The 21,284-nt window shown below is 39.0% G+C and overlaps 1 protein-coding gene across 2 annotated transcripts in view; it reads left to right on the plus strand.

Moving 5' to 3' along the window:
• LOC104094223 (coiled-coil domain-containing protein SCD2-like) overlaps nt 1-17,154 on the plus strand; it is a 28,653-nt gene extending 11,499 nt beyond the window's left edge. For both annotated transcript variants that reach the window (XM_070187253.1, XM_070187254.1), the window contains exons 11-19: nt 5,503-5,550; nt 5,640-5,700; nt 9,819-9,932; nt 10,031-10,152; nt 13,956-14,019; nt 14,454-14,501; nt 15,126-15,166; nt 16,238-16,364; nt 16,609-17,154. In XM_070187253.1, coding sequence (XP_070043354.1) covers nt 5,503-5,550; nt 5,640-5,700; nt 9,819-9,932; nt 10,031-10,152; nt 13,956-14,019; nt 14,454-14,501; nt 15,126-15,166; nt 16,238-16,364; nt 16,609-16,727 — 744 coding nt within the window. In that variant the 3' untranslated portion in view covers nt 16,728-17,154. The remainder of the gene's footprint in view (nt 1-5,502; nt 5,551-5,639; nt 5,701-9,818; nt 9,933-10,030; nt 10,153-13,955; nt 14,020-14,453; nt 14,502-15,125; nt 15,167-16,237; nt 16,365-16,608) is intronic.
• The last annotated feature ends 4,130 nt before the right edge of the window (nt 17,155-21,284 follow it).

The following is a 21,284-nucleotide window of genomic DNA, read 5'->3' on the forward strand; positions in this document are numbered from 1 at the left end:
TAAACGACAAACAACTATCAAGCAATTGGAATGTGTCTCACCTAAAGCGATACTACTGCTAAGGTACGACCCTCCCATATTCGTTTATATTTCAAAACTAACCCTTGCAAGAGTCCAATAAGGAGCAATGATGAATCCTTCGATACGAAGCCCTAGGTCTAAAAGCACGTGTTGCACTCTTTTTCCCTTAGACCGGTTTTATCCCAAATGGGTTTTTCGGCAAGGTTTTTAATGAGGTAACCATTGATCGTGCTAACCTAGAAACAATTCGACAGTATCCGAGGCCTCTTTACAATTGACCTCGAATATTGGGGGGCATTAGCCCTATATCAAGTTCGATGCAAGAAAGTTGCTTCATAACAATAGAGTACCGATAGGAAAAATTGTGCATTAGCCCTATATCAAGTTCGATGCAAGAAAATTGCTTCATAACAACAGGGTACCGATAGGAAAAATTGTAAGAGCCAAATGGTCAAAACGAACCATCCTCATGTAGTTGGCCCGAGCCCTGACGCAAAACATGAACACATGTATGATGACTTGCAAAGAAAGTTTTCTTCTTTACCGATATCTTATATCCAAGAAATATTCCTCTATTTCGAGATTTATTATGCAAACAGGATTAAGGTAAATCAACGAGTTCGAGCAACACTCACTCGACTATTACGCCTACGGGCTACATTACTTCGAGTTCGAATCATTCACTCAACTACTAAGCCTACGTGCTACTTTTATTCCGAGTTCGAGCAAGCACTCACTCGACTATTACGCCTACGGGCTACATTACTTCGAGTTCGAATCATTCACTCGACTACTAAGCCTACGAGTTACTTTTATTTCGAGTTCGAACAAGCACTCACTCGACCATTACACCTACGGGCTACATTACTTCGAGTTCGAATCATTCACTCGACTACTAAGCCTACGGGGTACTTTTATTCCGAGTTCGAGCAAGCTCTCACTCGACCATTATGCCTACGGGCTACATTACTTCGAGTTCGAATCATTCACTCGACTACTAAGCCTACAGGCTACTTTTATTTTGAGTTCGAACAAGCACTCACTCGACCCTTACGCCTACGGGCTACATTACTTCGAGTTCGAAATTATTCACTCGACTACTAAGCCTACGGGCTACTTTTATTCCGAGTTCGAGCAACACTCACTCGACCCTTTACGCCTACGGGCTACATTACTTCGAGTTTGAATCACTCACTCGACTAATAAAACCTACGGGCTACATCATCTCGAGTTTGAGAAATCACTCACTCGACTAATAAACCTACGGGCTGTATTGCTTCAAGTTCAAACAATCACTCAACTCGACTACTAAACCTATGGGCTACCTTATTTCAAGTTTGAGTAATTGCTCACTCGGATATAAAGGCTACGAAGTTCAAATTCGATCAAATTACCTAAAGCCTTATGAAAACATTCATAAGGCATGAATAAAATAAAATCTTCACAAGGTAGGAAATTAAACAGAGGCAAGTTGGTAAAAGAAAAAGATATTTATATATATATACAAGATTGTTTACATGATTGTTTGCAACACAGAAATTAAGGGCTAAGTTTCTTGGTTATCTCTGGGAGCGGTCTCTTCTCCATCGGGCTCCTCCACGTTCTCGGACCCGCTCTTGCTCCCATCATCGTCATCATCATCATCATCATCGTTATCATCGGAAGCCAAGGATTCAGCATCGACTTCGAGCTCTTTAGCCCTTTTTATCTCTTCAGTGAGGTCGAAACCTCGAGCATGGATCTCCTCGAGAATCTCCCTCCGAGATCGGCACTTAGCAAGTTCAGCAACCCAATGTGTTCGAGTATCGGCAGTCTCGGCTGCCTCTATTGCTTGTACCTGGGCAGCTTCAGCATCGGCCCGATAGACGGCCACGAGTGCATCTGCATCGGCCTTTGCCTTTTTGGTGTCAGATTCGGCCTTGGCAAGTTCAGAGGCCAACCGAGCCTCGAGCTCCTCTATTCTTCTTGCTTGAACCGAGCTTTTCTCCTTCATACTTTGAAGTTGGTTTTCGGCCGATGATAATTGGGCTCGAGCAGCCTCTTTCTCTACAGCGAAGCGGTCCATACCTTCTTTCCACTTCAAGGACTCCGCTTTTATCACATAGACCTCCTCACGGAGTTTTTCGATCATCTCAATTTTCTGCTGCAGCTGTGAGATCAAAAAATTGGCCATCGTTCTGGTATCGAGCCCATAGGCTTTTAAAAGTATCATTACCTGCTCGGACAGATCGGTCTGATCTTGGTGAGCCTTAGCCAACTCAGCTCGGAGGTCTTTAATTTCCTCTCCCCTTTGCCCTAAGAGGAGTTTAAGGGAGTTCTTCTCCTCCGTGACCCGTCGAAGGTCGGCCTCGTATCGACGCAGCTCAGTTCGAGACCGAGAACATGCTTCTCGATGAACTGCTGCAGCCTGCAAAGAAAGAAAAAACGAAGTTAGAAAAAGAAAACACGCATAAAAGCATTACCAATGAAGTGAGTTAAGGCTTACCTGATTCAAAGCCTGCTGCACTCCGAGGAGAAGATATGATGTATCACTAGTGCCGACAACGTCCTCGACACCGGTAAACAAATCACGAAAAGGATCATCTCCCTCATGAGATCCATCTACCTTAAGGGCACCCAAAGCTTGGGCTTCCCGAATCGCCCCTTCGGAAAAAGCAGGGAAAGTGGGCGAGTCTTCGATTACTACTGCCCCAAGTGAGTCACTTGGGGTGTTCTCTTCGGTTCGAAGAGAGTCAGGAACGACCCCCTCAGTCATATCCACTATTTGTTGACTTCGATGGGAGATATCCTCGATTCCCAATGGCTCGGGGACTTTGCCCGAATCTTTCTCCGATATATCCTCAGTTCGAGGCGGAGCCTGGTAAACCACCATCGATCCAGTTTCCCGTGGGGCGTCGATGGTTTTCTTCATTCGGGCCATCAGTATGGGCCCATCATCTTTTTCGTCTTCCTCGTCTTCATCCCTCAAACACCGAACTGATTCTGAGGTTAAAGGTATGGTATTCTTCTTCGACTTACGAGCCTTCGGTTTTGGGTTTTCGGAAGTAGAGGCCCTCTTTCTCTTATTGTCCTTCGCCGGTTTAGAAACCGGGGCCGAAGTTTCCTCCTCGCCGGACAGGGGTCTCAAAACCGCATCCTTGCCCAAACCTACATACAAGAAAATTGATTTAAGTATACGGAAAACAGTTCGAACTATCAATGATGCGAGAAAGGAGCTTACCATAATTTTTGGCCTCCCATCGACCCTTGGACAAATCACGCCATGAGCGCTCGGCATATGTGAAGGTCGAAGCCAGATCTCGTACCTAGTTCTTGAGATCGGGAACTGCGTCTGGCATCCAGGGAACCGCTGCATCACAAAAAGGGGATACCGGTGAGAAATAAATGAAAGGGCAAAATAGTAGGGGATAACAACAGAATTACACTTACGCTTCATGTTCCACTCCTCGGGAAAAGGTATCTTCTCAGTCAGAATTAGGTCCGAAGTCCTTACTCGAACAAACCTGCCCATCTAGCCTCAATCCATGTTCTCGTCTATGCTCGAGAACAGAACCTTGGTAGCCCGACGCTGAAGTTTTATTAACCCGCCTTGAAAGAGGCGAGGACAGTAGAATCGGATGAGATGGTCAAGGGTGAAAGGCATCCCCTCGATTTTGTTCACGAAGTATCAGATCAAAATAACGATATGCCAAAAAGAAGGATGGATCTGGCCTAAGGTTATTTGGTATTGGCGGCAGAAATCGATAATAACGGGATCGAGGGGGCCTAACGTTAAAGGGTAAGTATACACACTTAAAAACCCTTTCACATAAGTGGTGATATCTTCGTCAGAAGATGGGACTACTATTTTTTTGTTCTCCCAATTGTAATCTTTCTTTAGCTGTTTGAGGTGTCTCTCGATTATCGAACACATATACCTCGATACCGGCTTACATCGGCCCAGAACCGAAGAGACTTGGTCGACCTTAAAATCGGAGGTAAGAACACACGCTGTCGGGACGCACTCCTCAGGCCGTGGATCCACCGGTGTTTTGTCAGCGACAGATTGGGAAGAAGAAGCTTTTTCTTTTTGGGGAACGGTTTTTGATGTTTTCAGCAGTTTTGGATTTAAAAAAAGTGACAAAGATTTTGTGGTTTTGAAGAAGGATTTTGTAAAAACGAATCACAGATTTGCGAATGAACTCAGAAGATACGAAAAGGAACTTAGAAAATTTGGAAGATTGAAAAGTGATAAATGGTAAAAGGAAGGGTTATTTATAGATTGAAGCAATGGCGGTTCAATATCAGCGGTGGCCGACCACCGTCTGACACACATTAAATGCCTTGGTAAGCTAAACCGACGGGACAGTTATCACGTACGTCATGGTCGGGCTCGATACAAACGTCAGTGCATGTCCAATCGAGCCATTGAGAAATCATATCGTTTCCCACCACATCCTTCCCGAGAAACGAGGGGACTATCTGTATACGGTCGAAATTAATTTCGGCATTCGTACGACTGATCGAGATGGGATCATAATAGACCAAAGAAAGACTTCGTAATATCGAGATGGGTTCTGAAGATGGTACGGACGAGCTTCAGATTTCAGGTATAGGTCAAACACCGAGTTCGAAGTCATTATCGAGCTCGGGTCCGAATCGAACTATGATGAGATGTTGTGGAATCGAGCTTAAGGGACAGAGGCCAACCGATACCGAGCCCGAATCATCACCTGATACCGAGTCGGCATCGAGCAAGTCCGCATCGAGCTCTAAAAACAATACCGACCAGTACCGAGGGTGATCGAGCTCGAGCTCACAGACAAAGAGCCGTTGCAAACGCACTAAGGGAGAGAATCTCGGCGGGAATTAGGAAAAAACTGATTTATCATGGGTTCCCCACTATGTATTTTTAATTATATCTAAAATAGGATCCTCCACTATAAAGAGGATGGCTACATTTCTGTAAAAGACAGTTCTTTGCTTACATTGTAACTAAAACACCATACACTCCTATATTGAAGAGTTATTCTTTTAAGTTTCATAGATTGATTCATCTTGCTTAGTCCTAAAAATCATCTTCTTTCCAACCTTGTTTATTTTGCATTCTTTGTAATCCGTATTTGATATTTTTATTTATCCTTACAATTTGTATTAAGTTATACCACATATTCTTAGAACTACGTACAAATTCAACTCTATCCGTTTTTCGGGTAAACAGTAGTGCTGGGACATAATTGAAATGCATGTAATTTACTGTTGGAAACTTGTTAGCAGATAACATTTAGTAAATATTTTTGGTTACTGAAATACAGTTAGTTTAACAAGGTCATAGAGTAGACAAAGATTTTCGGTTATTGTAATCATGATTTATTCCTGTATGTTGTCCACCATGTCAAAGATATTATACTCATCTATAATCATAATACTCTTATGAGCATGAATAATAAACTATCTCGCATCTTTAATAGCATACGCGTTTCTTTTCTTTCTTTTGCGTAGTCCCTGCGAACTATGACTCGAAGAATGATACTGAGTCAAGAAGAGATGGTATGTATGTAATTATTTTGTGGTCTTTCTTTGTAACTTTTCCCCCTTTCCTTTTGCATACTTACGTAATTCACAGTTTCACACCTTAGGAAGAGGTTGTTCTCAAGAGGTGTTGGCTTGCACGCTATTGGAGTTTATGCGTCCGCTATGGTATATTAAATTTCTTGTGCCAAGAATTTTTTCTGACTTGTGGTGCTTAATATATCTAGACAATTAGAATTATATTTGTGTTCTTAAAGTAAAACTGTGATCACTAAATTACTTTATTTTATAAATGATTTTCTAGATAAACCATGGAGTTACTTTCCTTTAAGCATTGAAGCATTGAGATTAAGACCTCAATGTTCCTTTAATATTGTACTTCTTTTGGGACACCTTGACCACATTTATTGGCGTAAAAATAAATTTCTTCTATTACTTTTCACAATCATCAGCTTTCTTTTTCTTTTTCTTTTTTTGGCATTTAGGACCCCAGTTTCTTCAACTATGCCTTCTTCTCTGCTCCGCCTTCTACGCATAAAATTGAGAAGTCATTGTAGTTGAGTTTGTTTTCGGATGTCACTTGAAAATGGACACTGGAAATTACATAAAACTGTAAACTATAAAAAATGATTATTAAACCACAATAAATAAATGTAACTTTTATAAAAATTACATTCCCTAAATTGTTTGATATTAGCTCCTAGAGTTAGACTAACTAAACCTGGTGCTTACGGAGTGCGAATGACTTTCTTCTGAGAAGTAGAATCTGATATTCTTTCATCTCTTTTGCTAAAATCTGAAGAATTCGGAGAATTATGACAATTCTAGCCTAGGGGAAGAATGGGAGAGAGAGAGAGAAGAGAGACATGAAGGTCAAATATTTTGGGAGCAAATGAAACTGCTTCTTCTTTATTAGCTCAATCGGATATTTATGTACAAGGATTAGTTAACTAACTAACTACAACAAACTCTAGGTAATCACTAATTAAGCTACAACTAATATCCACACAGCTGTCATCCACCACCAGCTCAGCTCCAGTTCTGCCTTGCCACGTTCTAAACTTCACTTACCCGATGTAGCTCTATCATATATGGGTCATTTGGTTGCTGGTTAGGGTTATGCATGTATTAGTTATGCATGTATTAGTTATGCAGGTATTAATTATGCAAGGTTTAGTTATGCAGGTATTAATTATGCAAGGTTTAGTTATGCAAGGTTGAGTTATGTTGGGATTAGTTATGCGGTAGTTATATAAGGATTAGTAATATAAATGTAATGTGAGTGTTATTTATTATTAGCTTACTTTATTTTATTAAAATTGTTAGTATAGTTTAAATATATATATATTTTTAAACAAAAAAATACAAGTTTGAATAAAGGGTATTCTTGTCATTTTGTATTTTAATAAAAGTATTTCTAATATATGTATAAGTTATTCCACCTTCTATTCTGCATAAATAATACATAGATTCCCTCATAACTTATACATGTATTAGTTATGCGGAAAAGAAAAACATGAACCAAACATTGTATTAGCAATGCTACATTTTATGTGGAAAAGAGGAAAAAACAACCAAACATTGTATAACTTATGCTAGCTTTTATGTGGAGATTATTTTTTCCCCTTCTTTTAACCAAACAATGTATAAAGTTATCCTAATTTTAATACATGGATAACTCATCTCTAACCGGCTACCAAACGACCCACATTATATACAAAAATATATTTGTACGTCCTTGTCTCTTAGATTTATTCATGGCCAAATACCTATGCGACCCCTTAAACTTGGCTCCAGTTTTTATTTTAACACTTTAACTAAGACCAGTACCTATTGAACACTTAAACCTTATCTTACTTATACCTATTAAACACATTTTTTATAACTCTCAACAGACTTCAACGCGTGAAGCTACTTGCCATTGACCTAAAAAATGACACCAATAAGAAAAAGACAAGTCAGCAGAGAAAAAGAAGAGTAAAAAATCTAGAAAGGAAAAAAGAGAAAGAGAAATGGGTTTCATTCAATCTGCTTAAACGCTGAGTATTGGGGAGAGTCTCCTATGGAATCTGATTTCTTTCAAGTTCTGCAGCAGATTGACGATGTATGAGATTGGTCCATTAACTAAAAAATAAATATCTGAAGACAAAAAATAATTTGAAGTTCAGGGAAAATTTGCAGAGCTTCATGGTCGAAAAATTCTCCATCGTCGTCTTCTTCGTCAATCTCATACTTTACCAATTTTTTTTTATCCAATTTCTGATCAATTTTAGTTATCTTATCAATTCAACCTTCTGAGTCAACTTGTTCTTCGTCTCTGAATTTTTAAATCTCCGTTTCATGTAAGGAGGGAAGGGAAAGGATCGAGGCTGGTGGTGGCAGTGGTGGGTAGGAAGGAGGAAGAAGGGGAAGGGTGGAGGGTGGTGTGCGGAGAAAGAAGAACGAAGGAAAATGGTCGCACCAATAGCGGAGGAGCGGCAGTAATGGAGTTAATAAGGTGGTGATATGATTTCTTTAGAAAAAGGGGTTTTTATTTAAATAAAAAAGAAGAAAAAATATAATTTCAGATCCATTCACGCGCTTAAGAGTGGTGAAATACATATTTTTTTGCCATGTCAGCTATTGTGTTTAGTAGGCACAAGTAAGACAGGGTTTTAGTGTTCAATAGGTACTGGCTTTAGTTAAAGTGTCAAAATGAAAACTTAAGCCAAGTTTAAGGGGCCGCATAGGTATTTGGCCTTTATTCATCCTTGATTTCTCCTTTACCTTCTGTACACTTTTCTAGAACCTATTAAAACACTTTCTGCTCTGGATGTGATCCCAATTGTTTCATCCTATTTCTGTAAACTATCCCAAAAAGTATTTTCCAAATAATTGTGAGAGTTACAATGAATCTCTAATTGTCTTTTCCCTTTTAGCTTATTGGCAAAATTGTCAAACAAGATATATTTAATCTTTTTCTTTTTTGTGAGATATTTTTTTTTTAAGTGCATTTTATTGGGAGTAGTAAAGAAAGTTAAGAAGTATCATTACAATCAGGAACTAATCTGGGAGATGTAGTTCCAACCAAGTCTTCACGATAATGAAACAACGCAGATAAAGGAGGAGTATTCCAGTAGGAAGGCTCTAAGTCTTTGTGAGAAAAGTTTGATGTTGAGTGAATGTCCAATAATGTTCTCAAAATGTTGGCTTTCTATAGAATATGCCAAAGTGACATGTCTTGGTGAATAATGTTATTTATCTAGTGTTCTTCAAATATTTTAGACAAAGTAACAATCAATGAAGTAGGGAACCCTTAATAAGTTAGATTTCCAACATAAGCATTAGTCAATATGTAAGAAGATCAATATGAACACAAATATAAACTTATCTGAAAATAAAAGAGAAAATCTCAAATCCATTCTAATTTATGTTCTTCTACTGTGTAAAATCTGTCATACCCTTTAGGAGGTTCATCACATGAAACCTTTTTTATTTTTCTTTGAAACGTACAAGATATGACAAAAATGTTACTACATGTCTTCAAAAAGAAGTAGCATATGGACAGTTGAATCCTAAGCAGAAATTTGAAGTGCACAATTTGTATGGGGGAAGATAGGGGATACAGTGAAATTATAATCTGCTCAGTATCAGTACCTAAGTGGGCGTTTGGACATAAGAATTATAAAATTCCAAAATAGGGGGAATTTTTTTTTTCTTTTCAAGTGAAAATGGTATTTGAAATTTTAGAGTTGTATTTGGACATGAATATAATTTTGAGTTATTTTTGAAGTTTTGTGAGTGATTTGAGTGAAAATTTTGAAAAACAGCTTTTTGGAGTTTTTCAAATTTTTGAAAATTTTCAAAATGTATCTTAAAGTGTGAAAATTTTATGAACAAATGCTGATTTCGGAAAAAAGTAAAGATTTTTTAGGAAAAAAAATAAATTTCTTATGTCCAAACGGGCTCTAAATAATTTAGGAAAGAAGGAACATCAAAAAGTTGTGATTTATGTGAAGGCTTTTCCAGACATTTAAAAGTAAAATTATCATTTCATTTGTTTCCTTTAATGGATTGTACGAAGTACTCCAAAACTAATTCAAGGGTTATTGTGCCCTAATGCTGATATAGTTTAAGTGAGATCAGTCAGAAAAGTTGTTAAATAATTCACATCTATTTACGCTCCGGTACCAATTTAATCTTCCAAGTGAAATTCTATATTTCTTTTTTCCTGGACTTAGGTGTAGAAAAATTAGTTTGTCTTTGCTCCCATTTGGATTATTCATGTAAAGTTAAACATCATGCAGGTATTCACACAGACATAGCTGGAGCAAAACAAGAATACTGGTCATCCCTTGCCCCTTTACCGTTGGAAGTTGTGTTGGAGGCAGGGCAAAAAGCTAAAGATGAGAACTCATTACGTGAGATTTTCGCAAAAGTTAATGTTTATTTCTTGCAACCTAAACCATTTAAAGCCTGTTTTGTTTAACTTATTATTTAAAATAATTTTTTTTTGTAGTTTACAATGATCCAGAGGAAAGGGAAGCACTTCCGCATGATCTGAGTGAACTTTCAGGAGACGGGAATGTTGAAAGTATGCTACTAGTGGATAAAGGTCTTCGGGAACTGACATCACTAAAGGTCTTTTACAAATTCTTTTCTTCCATGAACTTTTTCTTTGGATTTTGGTTTATTCAATTTCAGAACTTTTTTATATTGCACATCATATCATTTTTGTGGAGTAGGTTTTAGACTCTTAAGATATTCAAAGTGATCTAGGACCTTTGACATGGGACAAGCATTAACAATGTATATTAAACTTTTTTATAACATTTTACAACATAATTGTGAGAATGCACGAGAGAAAAATCTATTATTGATATTCTATTAAGCCTTTTACAATAACCCTATTTATAACTATACACAATACATATTCTACTCCTATTCCATGTGGGACTAGGGTTATTTACATAACTATCTAACACTCTCTCAAGCCAGTGCATACAAATTATATGTACCCCCGATACGATGTGTGATATCCTCGTTGATCTCCCTATTCCCTTGTATAACTGACCCAAGGTATTTGAGACTATCTCTCCTAGGAATGACTTGTGAATCCAACCTCAGATCCCCGTCCACTTCCTGATCCGCACGACTGAACTTGCACTCTAAGTATTCTATTTTGGTTCTGCTCAACTTGAAACTTTTAGACTCTAGGGTCTGCCTCCAAACCTCCAGCCCTGCGTTAACACCGCCTCGCGTCTCATCAATCATAACAATGTCATCTTCGAATAACATGCACTACGACACCTCCTTTTGAATGTGGCGCATCAACACGTCCATAGCTAGTGCAAATAAAAATGGGCTGAGAGCTGACCCCTGATGTAACCCCATCTCAACTGGAAAATGGTTTGACTCCCCTCACATGGACCTCACTAGGGTCTTAGCTCCATCATACATATCCTTAGTCACCCTAATGTATGCATCAGGAACGCCTCTAGACTCCAAACATCTCCATATCACATTTCTAGGTACTTTATCGTAGCCCTTCTCAAGGTCGATGAACACTATATGTAGATCCCTCTTCCTATCCCTATATTGCTCCATCAATCTCCTAACAATGTGAATGGCTTCCGTAGTCGAACGTCCCAGTATAAATCCGAACTAGTTCTCGGAGATAGCTATACTCCTCCGCACCCTCAACTCCACTATCCTTTCCCAGACTTTCATAATGTAGCTTAGTAGCTTGATACCTCGATAGTTGTTGCAATTATGGATATCACCCTTATTTTTTTACAAAGGGATCATCATACTCCATTCATCGGGCATATTCTTCGTCCTGAAAATGGCATTAAATAACCTAGTAAGCCATTTCAAGCTCGCCCTGTCCGCGCTCTTCCAGAACTCCACCGGGTTTTCGTCTGGCCCGGTCGCTCTTCCCCTGCGCATCTTACGCATAACCCCTCCGACCTCCTCAACTCTTATACGCCTACAATACCCGAAGTCTTTACGACTCTCAGAGTGTTCCAATTCACCCAGGATAATGCTCTTGCCCCCCTCATCATTCAAGAGTTTATGAAAGTAGGTGTGCCATCTCCGACGAATAAGTGCCTCATCCAACAATACTCTACCATCCTCGTCTTTAATAAACTTCTCCTGGGCCAGGTCACGAGCCTTCCTTTCTCTTACCTTAGCTAGTTTGTACAACTTCTTATCCCTGCCTTTGCCCCCCCAAGTTTAGCATATAATCGTCCAAACGCTGCAGTCTTAGCTGCCGCAACCGCTAACTTCGCCTTCGTCTTAGCCACCTTATACAACTCCCTATTCTTCCTCCTCACCTCCTCGCCAATGCTCTCCAGTAACTTAAAATATGCCACTTTATTGTTTTCTACTTTTTCTTGGACCTCGTCATTTCACTACCAGTCCCATTTGTGACCACCCGAATAGCCCCTCGAGACCCCTAATATCCTGCTAGCAGCTTCCCTAATCCTATTCGCAGTCGCGGTCCACATACCACTTGCATCCCCAGTACTCCTCCAAGCCCCCATTGCCAGCAACTTGTCCTTCAACTCTTGAGTTTTGCCCCTAGTCAAGGCTCCTCACTTGATCTTCGGTTGACCAGACACAACCCTCTTTCTCCTCCTCCTTGTGATCTTAAGGTCCATGACCAAAAGCCTATGTTGGGTCGTGAGATTCTTACTCGGGATGATTTTGCAATCCGTGCAAAGGCTTATATCGGACTTCCGGACGAGCAGATAATCGATCTTGGTCATGACCACCGAACTTTGGAAAGTGATCAAGTGTTCCACCTTCTTTAGAAAACTTGAGTTGGCTATCACCAAATCAAAAGCTCTAGCAAAATCCAGTAGCGATGTTCTTCCTCTGTTTCTAAATCCAAAACTAAAGCCGTCATGCACATCATCATAACCCCCCGAATTCGCTCCAATGTGGCCATTGAAATCATCTTCTATGGAATTGTTCCAATGAGAGGAGTGGAACAATTCCAGCAAAGCTTTGATGTTTTCTCATACCGAAGCAATTACGGTGAGGATCAAGGAAGTAGAAAATAGAAGAGTAGGCAAGGATAATAGGATTACAACCCATGTAGTCTTTTATCAAAAAGGTGCTACCAAACTAGACTAATCCCTTTCGATTACAATGCGACAATTGAAGAGAATACCATTTTCATTTGCTTGCTAACTCCATCCATTTCCCTTTGTTGTATATCTGTGTTGATCCTTTACCCTGGGGGGAGGAAAATCTGAAGAGTTATCAAAGTGTGAGCAGGGAATAAATATGGCCAAAATTGTATGTGGGTCTTTGAGCCCAAACTTCACACTCAGCTTATCCTGAGAGTCACGTCGCTTAGTTTTACTAGACCTTTTAGACCACTTGAGTGATAGTATATTGCCTTTGCAAAATGCAAACTTTTCTTCAACGTTAACCTCTGAAATCATCAAATATTGTTGTTTTACTTGAAGTCAAGCAAGCCAGATAAGTGTTCTTTGTTGATATAGAACCTGATACACTATTCATAAAAGATCCCTAAAAAATTTATCACCATTATATTCAACTGAACTTTGTTTTAAGAATATTTATCTTCAGCGTCTCTGATAAATGCTCTTCCTTTCTCTAAAATGCGAAGAAAATGACAGCACAACTGTTGTTCTTCTTTTGCCATATTAGACTGATTTTCTGTAACAGTGGCCAACATAAATCAGGACTAGTGTAGGTAGCTTTTCTTTTGTTTTTGCTTTCTGTCTTCTTCTTTTTTCTTATTTGTTGCGGGGCAAGAAATTCATGAAATAGTTGGAGAAAGGTCATCCGACAATAATTCTGTAGGACCAAAGATAGTAGATTAATACCAAAGTACTCCCTCCATTTCACTTTGTTTGTCATAGTTTGACTTGGCACAAAGTTTAATAAACGAAGGAAGACCTTTGAAACTTGTGATCTTAAATATGACATAATATTTGTGTGGCTATAAAATTGAAACTTGAGGTTTTAAACATTTTATAGCATTTGTGTGCTATAAAGATTATCATTAATGAAATATTATAATATAGTCATTCTTTTTGGAACAGACTAATAAGGATACAGTGCCAAACAAAACGGAACAGAGGGAGTAATAATTTCAAACTTGTTTCATAATAAATTATAACCTCATTTTTCTTGTCGTATAATCTTGAACGTAAGATGCTAAAGCTTCATGTCTTGTTACTGAACAATGAACGCTGAGCAGAAAGGTTGATGAGAAATCAGTTATAATATCAATGGTCTGGAACTGCTATTCACATGCTTAAAAATGGAAATAAAAGTTGTATTATGTGTTAGAATTTGATGAAATCTCTTGCGTAATTGATTTAATTTTCTGTGAATTTGATGAAATCTCTTGTGTAATTGATTTAGTTTTCTGTTTCATCCTTTTTTTTCCCTTTTTAAAGGTAGAAGGAGCAGTAGCCCTAGCAATGGCCCAACAAAGGCGTCTAACTGCACTCAAAGCTACAGGTAACAGAGTAGATATTCATATTTAACTGTATGGCGTATCTACCTTTATCACATGTTAACTATATTCTTGGGATTCATTCACCAAATATATGTCAGGTATATGTTGAATTTTTTCTTGTTTATCCTAACTGGTTTGGGATTCTGCCTTTGTTGTAGTTTTCACAATTGTGGATGATCCAAAAGTTGAGCGTTAGTTTGTGGAGTTGTTCGGACTTCTATCATATCTCCTTCTCTTTTGGTTATAGGAATTTGCCTCAATGTGTACAATGCTGCATCTCGGATTGGGTTAACTTTTTGAGAGATATATGCATTTGTTGTAGGGTTAAGACTTGGAGCTACTGAACTTTTTTAGTCTCCATGCTGATCATAGTAAACCATCTCAAATCTTGACTGATAGATATAATGACCTGCCGTTACATATGTTATGGCTGCAGATGACATGAGGCTACCAATGGAAGGCCAAAACTTTTCAGAAGCATTTGGTGAGTTTATTCAAGTTACTGTCAGTCAATTAGCTTACTTTGAACCCTTTGCACAATTGAATCATTTCTCTTTCTTCTTTTTCTTGTTTCAACAGAATAAACATTACTTGCTTTTGATAAGTCATTTTTAATTGCATGACATTCTTCCTTCTATACATATAACATTGGAAAATCTTAACTATTCAAGTTACATTGTGTAACAATAAGTGCATGGCTCAACCCAGAAAGGTATGAATGGGTTTTCTTCGCCATGGTATAAGATTAAGCTTTCTCAAAAATCACCATCGGAGTTCTTGTCAAGGATATAATTTTCACTGCTGTTGACTTAATTTGAGGTGGCTTAACCTATTTCCTTGCTGTTATTGAGATATCCTATATTCAATGCCAAATTGAGAGCCTTTCGCTCGGGAAGTGAATTAATTCTAGTTTAACAAACCATGTGATTCGAGTACTTTTGATACACCACTACGCAATAATCTAATGTCGAGTTTTTAGTTCAGGTTTAGCCATTCCATTCATTGTATCTCCAATTTTGCCTATATTTTCAAAAGGAGTGGTTAGTAGATATTAGCATTAGAACTTTCTTTGCTACCTCGTATTACTAATATTATGTCTGTATCACAGAATTGAGTCCGGAGGAGACAGAAGATGTGCAATTTAAGCAGGTATTTGACATTTTGACTCTTTAATTAATTCTTCACATTGACTTTCCCTCTTTTTTCCACCTTCCGTCTTCCCTTGAGGCTATTACTTACTTGCTGGTTAGAAAACCTTTGAATAACTAAAACTGCGTAATTATTGCTCATTGATTTTGAATTGTGCATAACTTCTCTGACGAAATATTCAAAAAATAAAAATAACTAGTAATCCCTCCGTTTCAAATTAGATGAGGTACTTTCCTTTTTAGTTTGTTCAAAAACAAATGACACATTTTTAAATTTAGAAATAATTCAACTTTAAAATCTTCATTTTGGCCATTTTACCCTTGATGAGAAACTTTTATAACCACAAAAATATTATGGTCCCACAAAGCTTTTACCCCTTAAGCTTTTAAAACCACAAGTTTAAAAGTTTTCTTTTATTTCTTAAACTCCGTGCCGAGTCAAACTATCTTATCTAAATTGAAACGGAGGGAGTATATGATTAAAGATTGTTTTTGTTTTCTTTATCTGTGATAGAATCCGGGTGACAATTTTGTCTCTGTAAGAAAACCAATGACTATATAGCTAAACGATCCATTTCAAAATAGATACTACTATTCTTCATAAAAACAAAAGCTATTCTATAAGAATTATAGTGGGGGCTCTCTAAGCTTACAAGTTACAATTGAATAAGAGGTCTCAATTGTCCCCCTCTCTTTTCTCTTGTTAATCATTTACTCCATCCATTTCAATTTATGTGAACCTGTTTGACTGGGCACGAAGTTTAAGAAAAAATAAAGACTTTTGGAATCTGTGGTCCTAAACAAGTCAAAAAGGGGCTCAGAGTATTTGTGTGGTTATAAAAGTTTCTCATTAAGGGTAGAATTATAAGTTTAAGCTAAATTGTTTTCAAATTTAGTAATGGATCATTCTTTTTGGAACGGACCAAAAAAAAAATAGGTTCAGAGATACTATGAGTTTGTTGTGCTCGTTATTGGAAAATTAATTTAAAAATAGATGTTATACACTTGTTTTGAATTTCTTTCCGATTCCCATTACGTAGTCAAAGATTCTCTTTTGGTATTATTCTTTCAGGCGTGGCTCACATACTTGTGGAGAAGAACCAAAAATCATGGAGTGGAACCAGATATTGCAGAGGAGAGATTACAGTTTTGGATTAACCAAGGTGGTCAACCTCTCACTTCACATGATGCTGTTCATGGTAAGAGATTCTCCCTCTCCTCTCAATCTACAAGGAGAATAATGAATATAGGGGGAAAAAAGAGTAATAACTGATTGACTACTTTGGAGGCGCAGTTGCAGTTAAACATATTAATAGTCTGTTTGGTACACTCTACCCCAGACCCCACATGTAGGATTACCCCGGGTTGTTGTTGTAGCCAGACAACAAAATATATCCACTTCTAACGCAAATAACTTAATGAAGTTTTTCTTTCACTTTGCAGTCGAGCGTGGCCTCATAGAGCTCAAGAAATTGGGGATTGAAACCCAATTATGGAAAGAATCTCGCCGATCGATAGATCCAGAAAACACCCAAAAAATGCAAAAGGAAAATGATTTTTGACAATGAGTTGTTTCTCTCTCTTTCCCATCAATAATCTTTTTATTCATTTGGTGAATACCATTATTTGCTGCACATATCTTAGTGTAGATTCTCAAGTCCTATTTGTCGTTGTATGTGGATGAGGCTTAAGCTATTTTGATGTGTTTCCACTAAAAGAGACAGCCAGAATATGCAATCGACAATTGAAGAACCATCAAGCTATGCGTGGTGGTAAAGGTTTCCTCACCCATAATCAATGAAAATTCCTTTGGGAGAGCGCTAACACCATCCATAGTAGAATATGTCTTGAATACTTGAATACCAGATGGTTAAAAAACAATTGAAGATATTCACTTTGACCGATTGCTAAAAAATTCGCCATGAGGTTTCTCTTTTGTCTCGTCGAAAAATCTGAATTATCATAACATATATTAATTGATTTTTTCTACTTTTCGACTCTTTTTGATATATGATATTTTACATTTTGACAATCTTGTCTGTAGTTTAATCTTGTCTAATATTCAAACATAACTTAATACTCGCGACAAATGAAAATTTTATTTTCTAAAATTAACTTTTTGTACTGTAGAACTTAGATATTGAAAAGACTATATCGATGGATGTAATCATAGCAACATTTTTTTATCAAATTTGTAAACATGTTATTGAATTACATATATAACAACCAATTCAAGAAAACATATTCAAATGAATATACCAGCAGGTGCCTAACCATAGCTTAATATGAGGCCTAAATTTCTAAAAGAAAGTTATAAGATATGTTTTTATTTGAAGTCTATTCTACTAACATTTTGATATATAAAGTTGTTAATAATTTTTTTATAATAGATTTTCTCTAATAGTTCATGTTCAATTGATAATATAATCAACCCATTTAATCTTTCTTGAGATATTGTTGATCTTAGATAAGATTTTACAGAGCAATAGAAGTATAGAACTATTGAAAACTTAAAAGTATTATCGAACACTTTCCCTCGACCTGACCTTACATAGATACCTTTCGATCGAAGTATTGTTATCTCGACCAGTCCGTACGACTGACTTAATAGGTTTCGACCGCATACAGATAGTCCCCTCGTTTCTCGGAGAGGATGTGACGAGAAACGACATGATTTCCCATGGTATGATTAGACATATATTGACATCAGTATCAAGTCTGACCATGAAGTACAAGGTAGCTGTCCCGTCGGTTCAACTTACCGAGGCATTTAATGCGTGCCAGTCGATGTCGGCCATTATGTGAGAATGAACCGCCTCTGTTTAGCCCATAAATAGCCCGTCCTAAATCAAACTTAATATGTAATCAAAAAAACCCCAAATTTTCTTACTCTTTCCGCCTCCATTTCGTCGTTGGTAGAGCCACCTCCATCAGCGTTTGACACCATAATCCTTTTATCTTACTTTGCTTTTCTTTTACTTATACCTTATGGCAAAAACTTCAAAAATCATACCGCTGAAGGAGAAAGCTTCCTCTTCTCGGCCGTTCGGCGATAAGGCGCCGGCGGAACCGCTTCCCCATGAGTATGTTCCTGGCCCGTGTATTCTAAAGGCCAATTTTAAGGTTGAGAATCCTTCATCGGTTCCGGGCCGATGTGAGCATGTGTCGATGTATATGTGCTCGATAACATAGGGCCATCTCGAGGCCGTGAGGAAGGACTGCAACTGGGGTCCCGAGGTTGTGCTGCAAATTCCTTCTCCCGAAGAGAGCATCATCACTCACGTGGAGGATTTTTTAAGTGTTTACACTTACCCCTTCACGTTGGGTCCCGTCGATCCTATGATCATCGATTTTTGCAGAAGATATCAGGTCACCCTCTGTCAAATTCATCCTTCTCTATGGCGCATAGTAATCTTACTTCGCTTTTTCTCCAACAAGGTCGGGGAGTTGGATTTCACCCTAAATCACCTCATACGATTGTATCGGCCTCAAAACTTTCAAGGACTAATCATGCTCTATCGTCGGGCATCGAAATCTTTAATATTGAGCATCGATGAAGATAAGGATCGGGATTGGATGGGCCGTTATATTCGGGTGAGGACCCGTGACCTTATCCCAGAAGAGAAGATGTCGTTCCCTGAGGAATAGAATTTCGACCGTAAGTGATTTTCATAAGGCGTTGCTTTTCGTACCTTTATATGATTCTATCTGATATCTCCCTCCGATATACAACTGCCCCTTGGATGCCACAAGCGGTACCCGACCTCGAGGATTGGGTTCGAAAGTTAGCCTCGACTTCCTCTTATGCCGAACGCGCTTGGCGTGATTTGGCGAAAGGTAGGTGGGAGGCCAAGAATCATGGTAAGGGTCACTTCTCATGTTTTTTGAAATAATTTTTGTGCTCCATTCGTTACTGACTTCCTTTTATGCAGGCGTGACCAAGGATGCCGTTTTGAGGCCTTCGAGTGGTGAGGAAGGAACCAAGTCCCTGATTCCGAAATAGGGGAAAGATAGAAAACGAAAAACTGCCTCTCAGTCCGAGGACACTAAATCCAAAACTCGAAGGGTGAAGAAAAAGGTAATCGCTCTTACGATGGACACGGTCCAACGACTGAGAGATGAAGAAGAAGAAGAAGAAGAAGAAGAAGAAGAAGAAGAAGAAGAAGAAGAAGAAGAGGAAGAAGCTTTGGCACTCGACGTCGTCAGACCTTCCGAGCCGATGATAGCTACACCGGACGGGGTCGGTTCTGATAGCCCAAGGGTCGATCAGTGAGTCCCGAGCGATTTGCTCGGGACCATGACAGTGGGCCACTTGCCTTCTCTTCCGACCTTTTCCGAGGAGGTGTTAAGGGAAGCTCGAGAATTGAAGACCCCCGATATGGGCGGAGGCTCTAGTGTAGAGAACCCTTTAGTGGATTGCTTTGCTGGAGTCGATGATGCCTCCGATATTAATGATGCTTCTATTCTCCTAGAAGAGGCCCAACGTTTCATTTCTTGGGTAATGATTTTACTTCGCTTGGTTTCTTCGTTCTTTTCTAAGCATGACTTGCATTTTTTTCCTTTTGTGTAGGCCCTTAGCAAGTTTCGAGTCGATCTCAGCCAGTGTGAGGCCGAGCTTCAAAAGGTCTCGGGGGAGAGAGATGCTCTGAAGCTTTTTTGTGGCCAAAAGAAAGAGGTTATAAAGGACCTCCAAGCAGATTTGGCCAAGGCTCATGAAGAAGAGGCCGAACTGGATAAACAGGTGAGCATCGTTCTTTTAGAGTATGGATTCGACCCAACTGTGGAAGCTAACCCTTCGTTATCTCAACTGCAATAAAAGGTTGAGAAGATCAGGTTGCTTCGGGGAGAAGTCAATCAGATCAAGGCCGAGTATGATCGGTGGAAGGCGACTATGGACAGCCTAGCTATAGAAAAAGAAACCATCTTGGCCAAACTATTATCGGCCGATGTTCAACTTCGGGGTATCAAGCATAAAGGTTCGGCCCAGGCCAGGAGGATCTAAGAGCTGAGACAGGGCTTGCTGAGGCCAAGGCGGAGATCGAGTCATCAAAAGTCATGGCGGACAAGTCCATTGCTGTGTATCGGGCCGATGCCGAGGCTGCTCGAATGTAACTAAGGGAGGCTTCTGATCGGGAGCAATGAGTTACTGACTTGGCAAAGTGCCAATCTCGGAGGGAAACCCTCGAGGAAATCCACACTCGAGATTTTAAACTTTTCGAGGAGATCGCCCGAGCTAAGGCGCTCGAAGCTGAAGCAAGGCAGCTTGTCTCTTTTGACGACGACAATGATGATGAAGAAGGTAGTTGGGGCGGGTCCGATGAAAAGCCTGAAGAAGAATCAGCTCCTGAAGGAGACATTGACACCGGCCGTAGTTAGGAGTTAGTTTCTCTTTTGCAAACTTTTGACTGTTCTCTTTGTACATACCCCCTTTTATTAATAATAGAGCTTCTTTTGAATGTCTTCTCATTTTCATGCTCGAATGTGTTTTTGCTTTTGTGAAGATTTTGTTATTGCTCGAACGAGTTATCTTGAATTTTGGAGTAATGGAACCCTTTTGGTCTATTCTAAGCGAGAATAGAGCCTCAAACTCTCGCTGTGTTGGTCCCTAAGCTTAATAATTGTGTGAGTGATTATTTTGAGCTTGAAGTAAGATAGCCTTAGGTTTAATAATTGAGTGAGTGATTGCTTTGAACTCGAACTCGATGTATCTTAGCCCGTAGGCCTTTTATGATCGAGTGAGTGGTTCGCTCAAACTCGATGTAAGATAGCCCTTAGGCTTAATGATTGAGTGAGTGTTTGCTTCGAACTCGAACTCAAAGTATCTTAGCCCGTGGGCTTTTTATGATTGGGTGAGCGGTTCGCTCGAACTCGATGTAAGATAGCCTTTAGGCTTAATGATTGAGTGAGTGTTTGCTTCGAACTCGAACTCAAAGTATCTTAGCCCGTAGGCTTTTATGATCGGGTGATCGGTTCGCTCGATGTCGATGTAAGATAGCCTTTAGGCTTAATGATTGAGGGAGTGATTGTTTTGAACTCGAACTCGACGTAAGATAGCCCTTAGGCTTAATGATTGAGTGAGTGTTTGCTTCGAACTCGAACTCAAAGTATCTTAGCCCGTA

The sequence above is a fragment of the Nicotiana tomentosiformis genome, chromosome 10 (genome assembly GCF_000390325.3).
Source record: "Nicotiana tomentosiformis chromosome 10, ASM39032v3, whole genome shotgun sequence".
In the NCBI taxonomy this organism is placed as follows: Eukaryota; Viridiplantae; Streptophyta; class Magnoliopsida; order Solanales; family Solanaceae; genus Nicotiana; species Nicotiana tomentosiformis.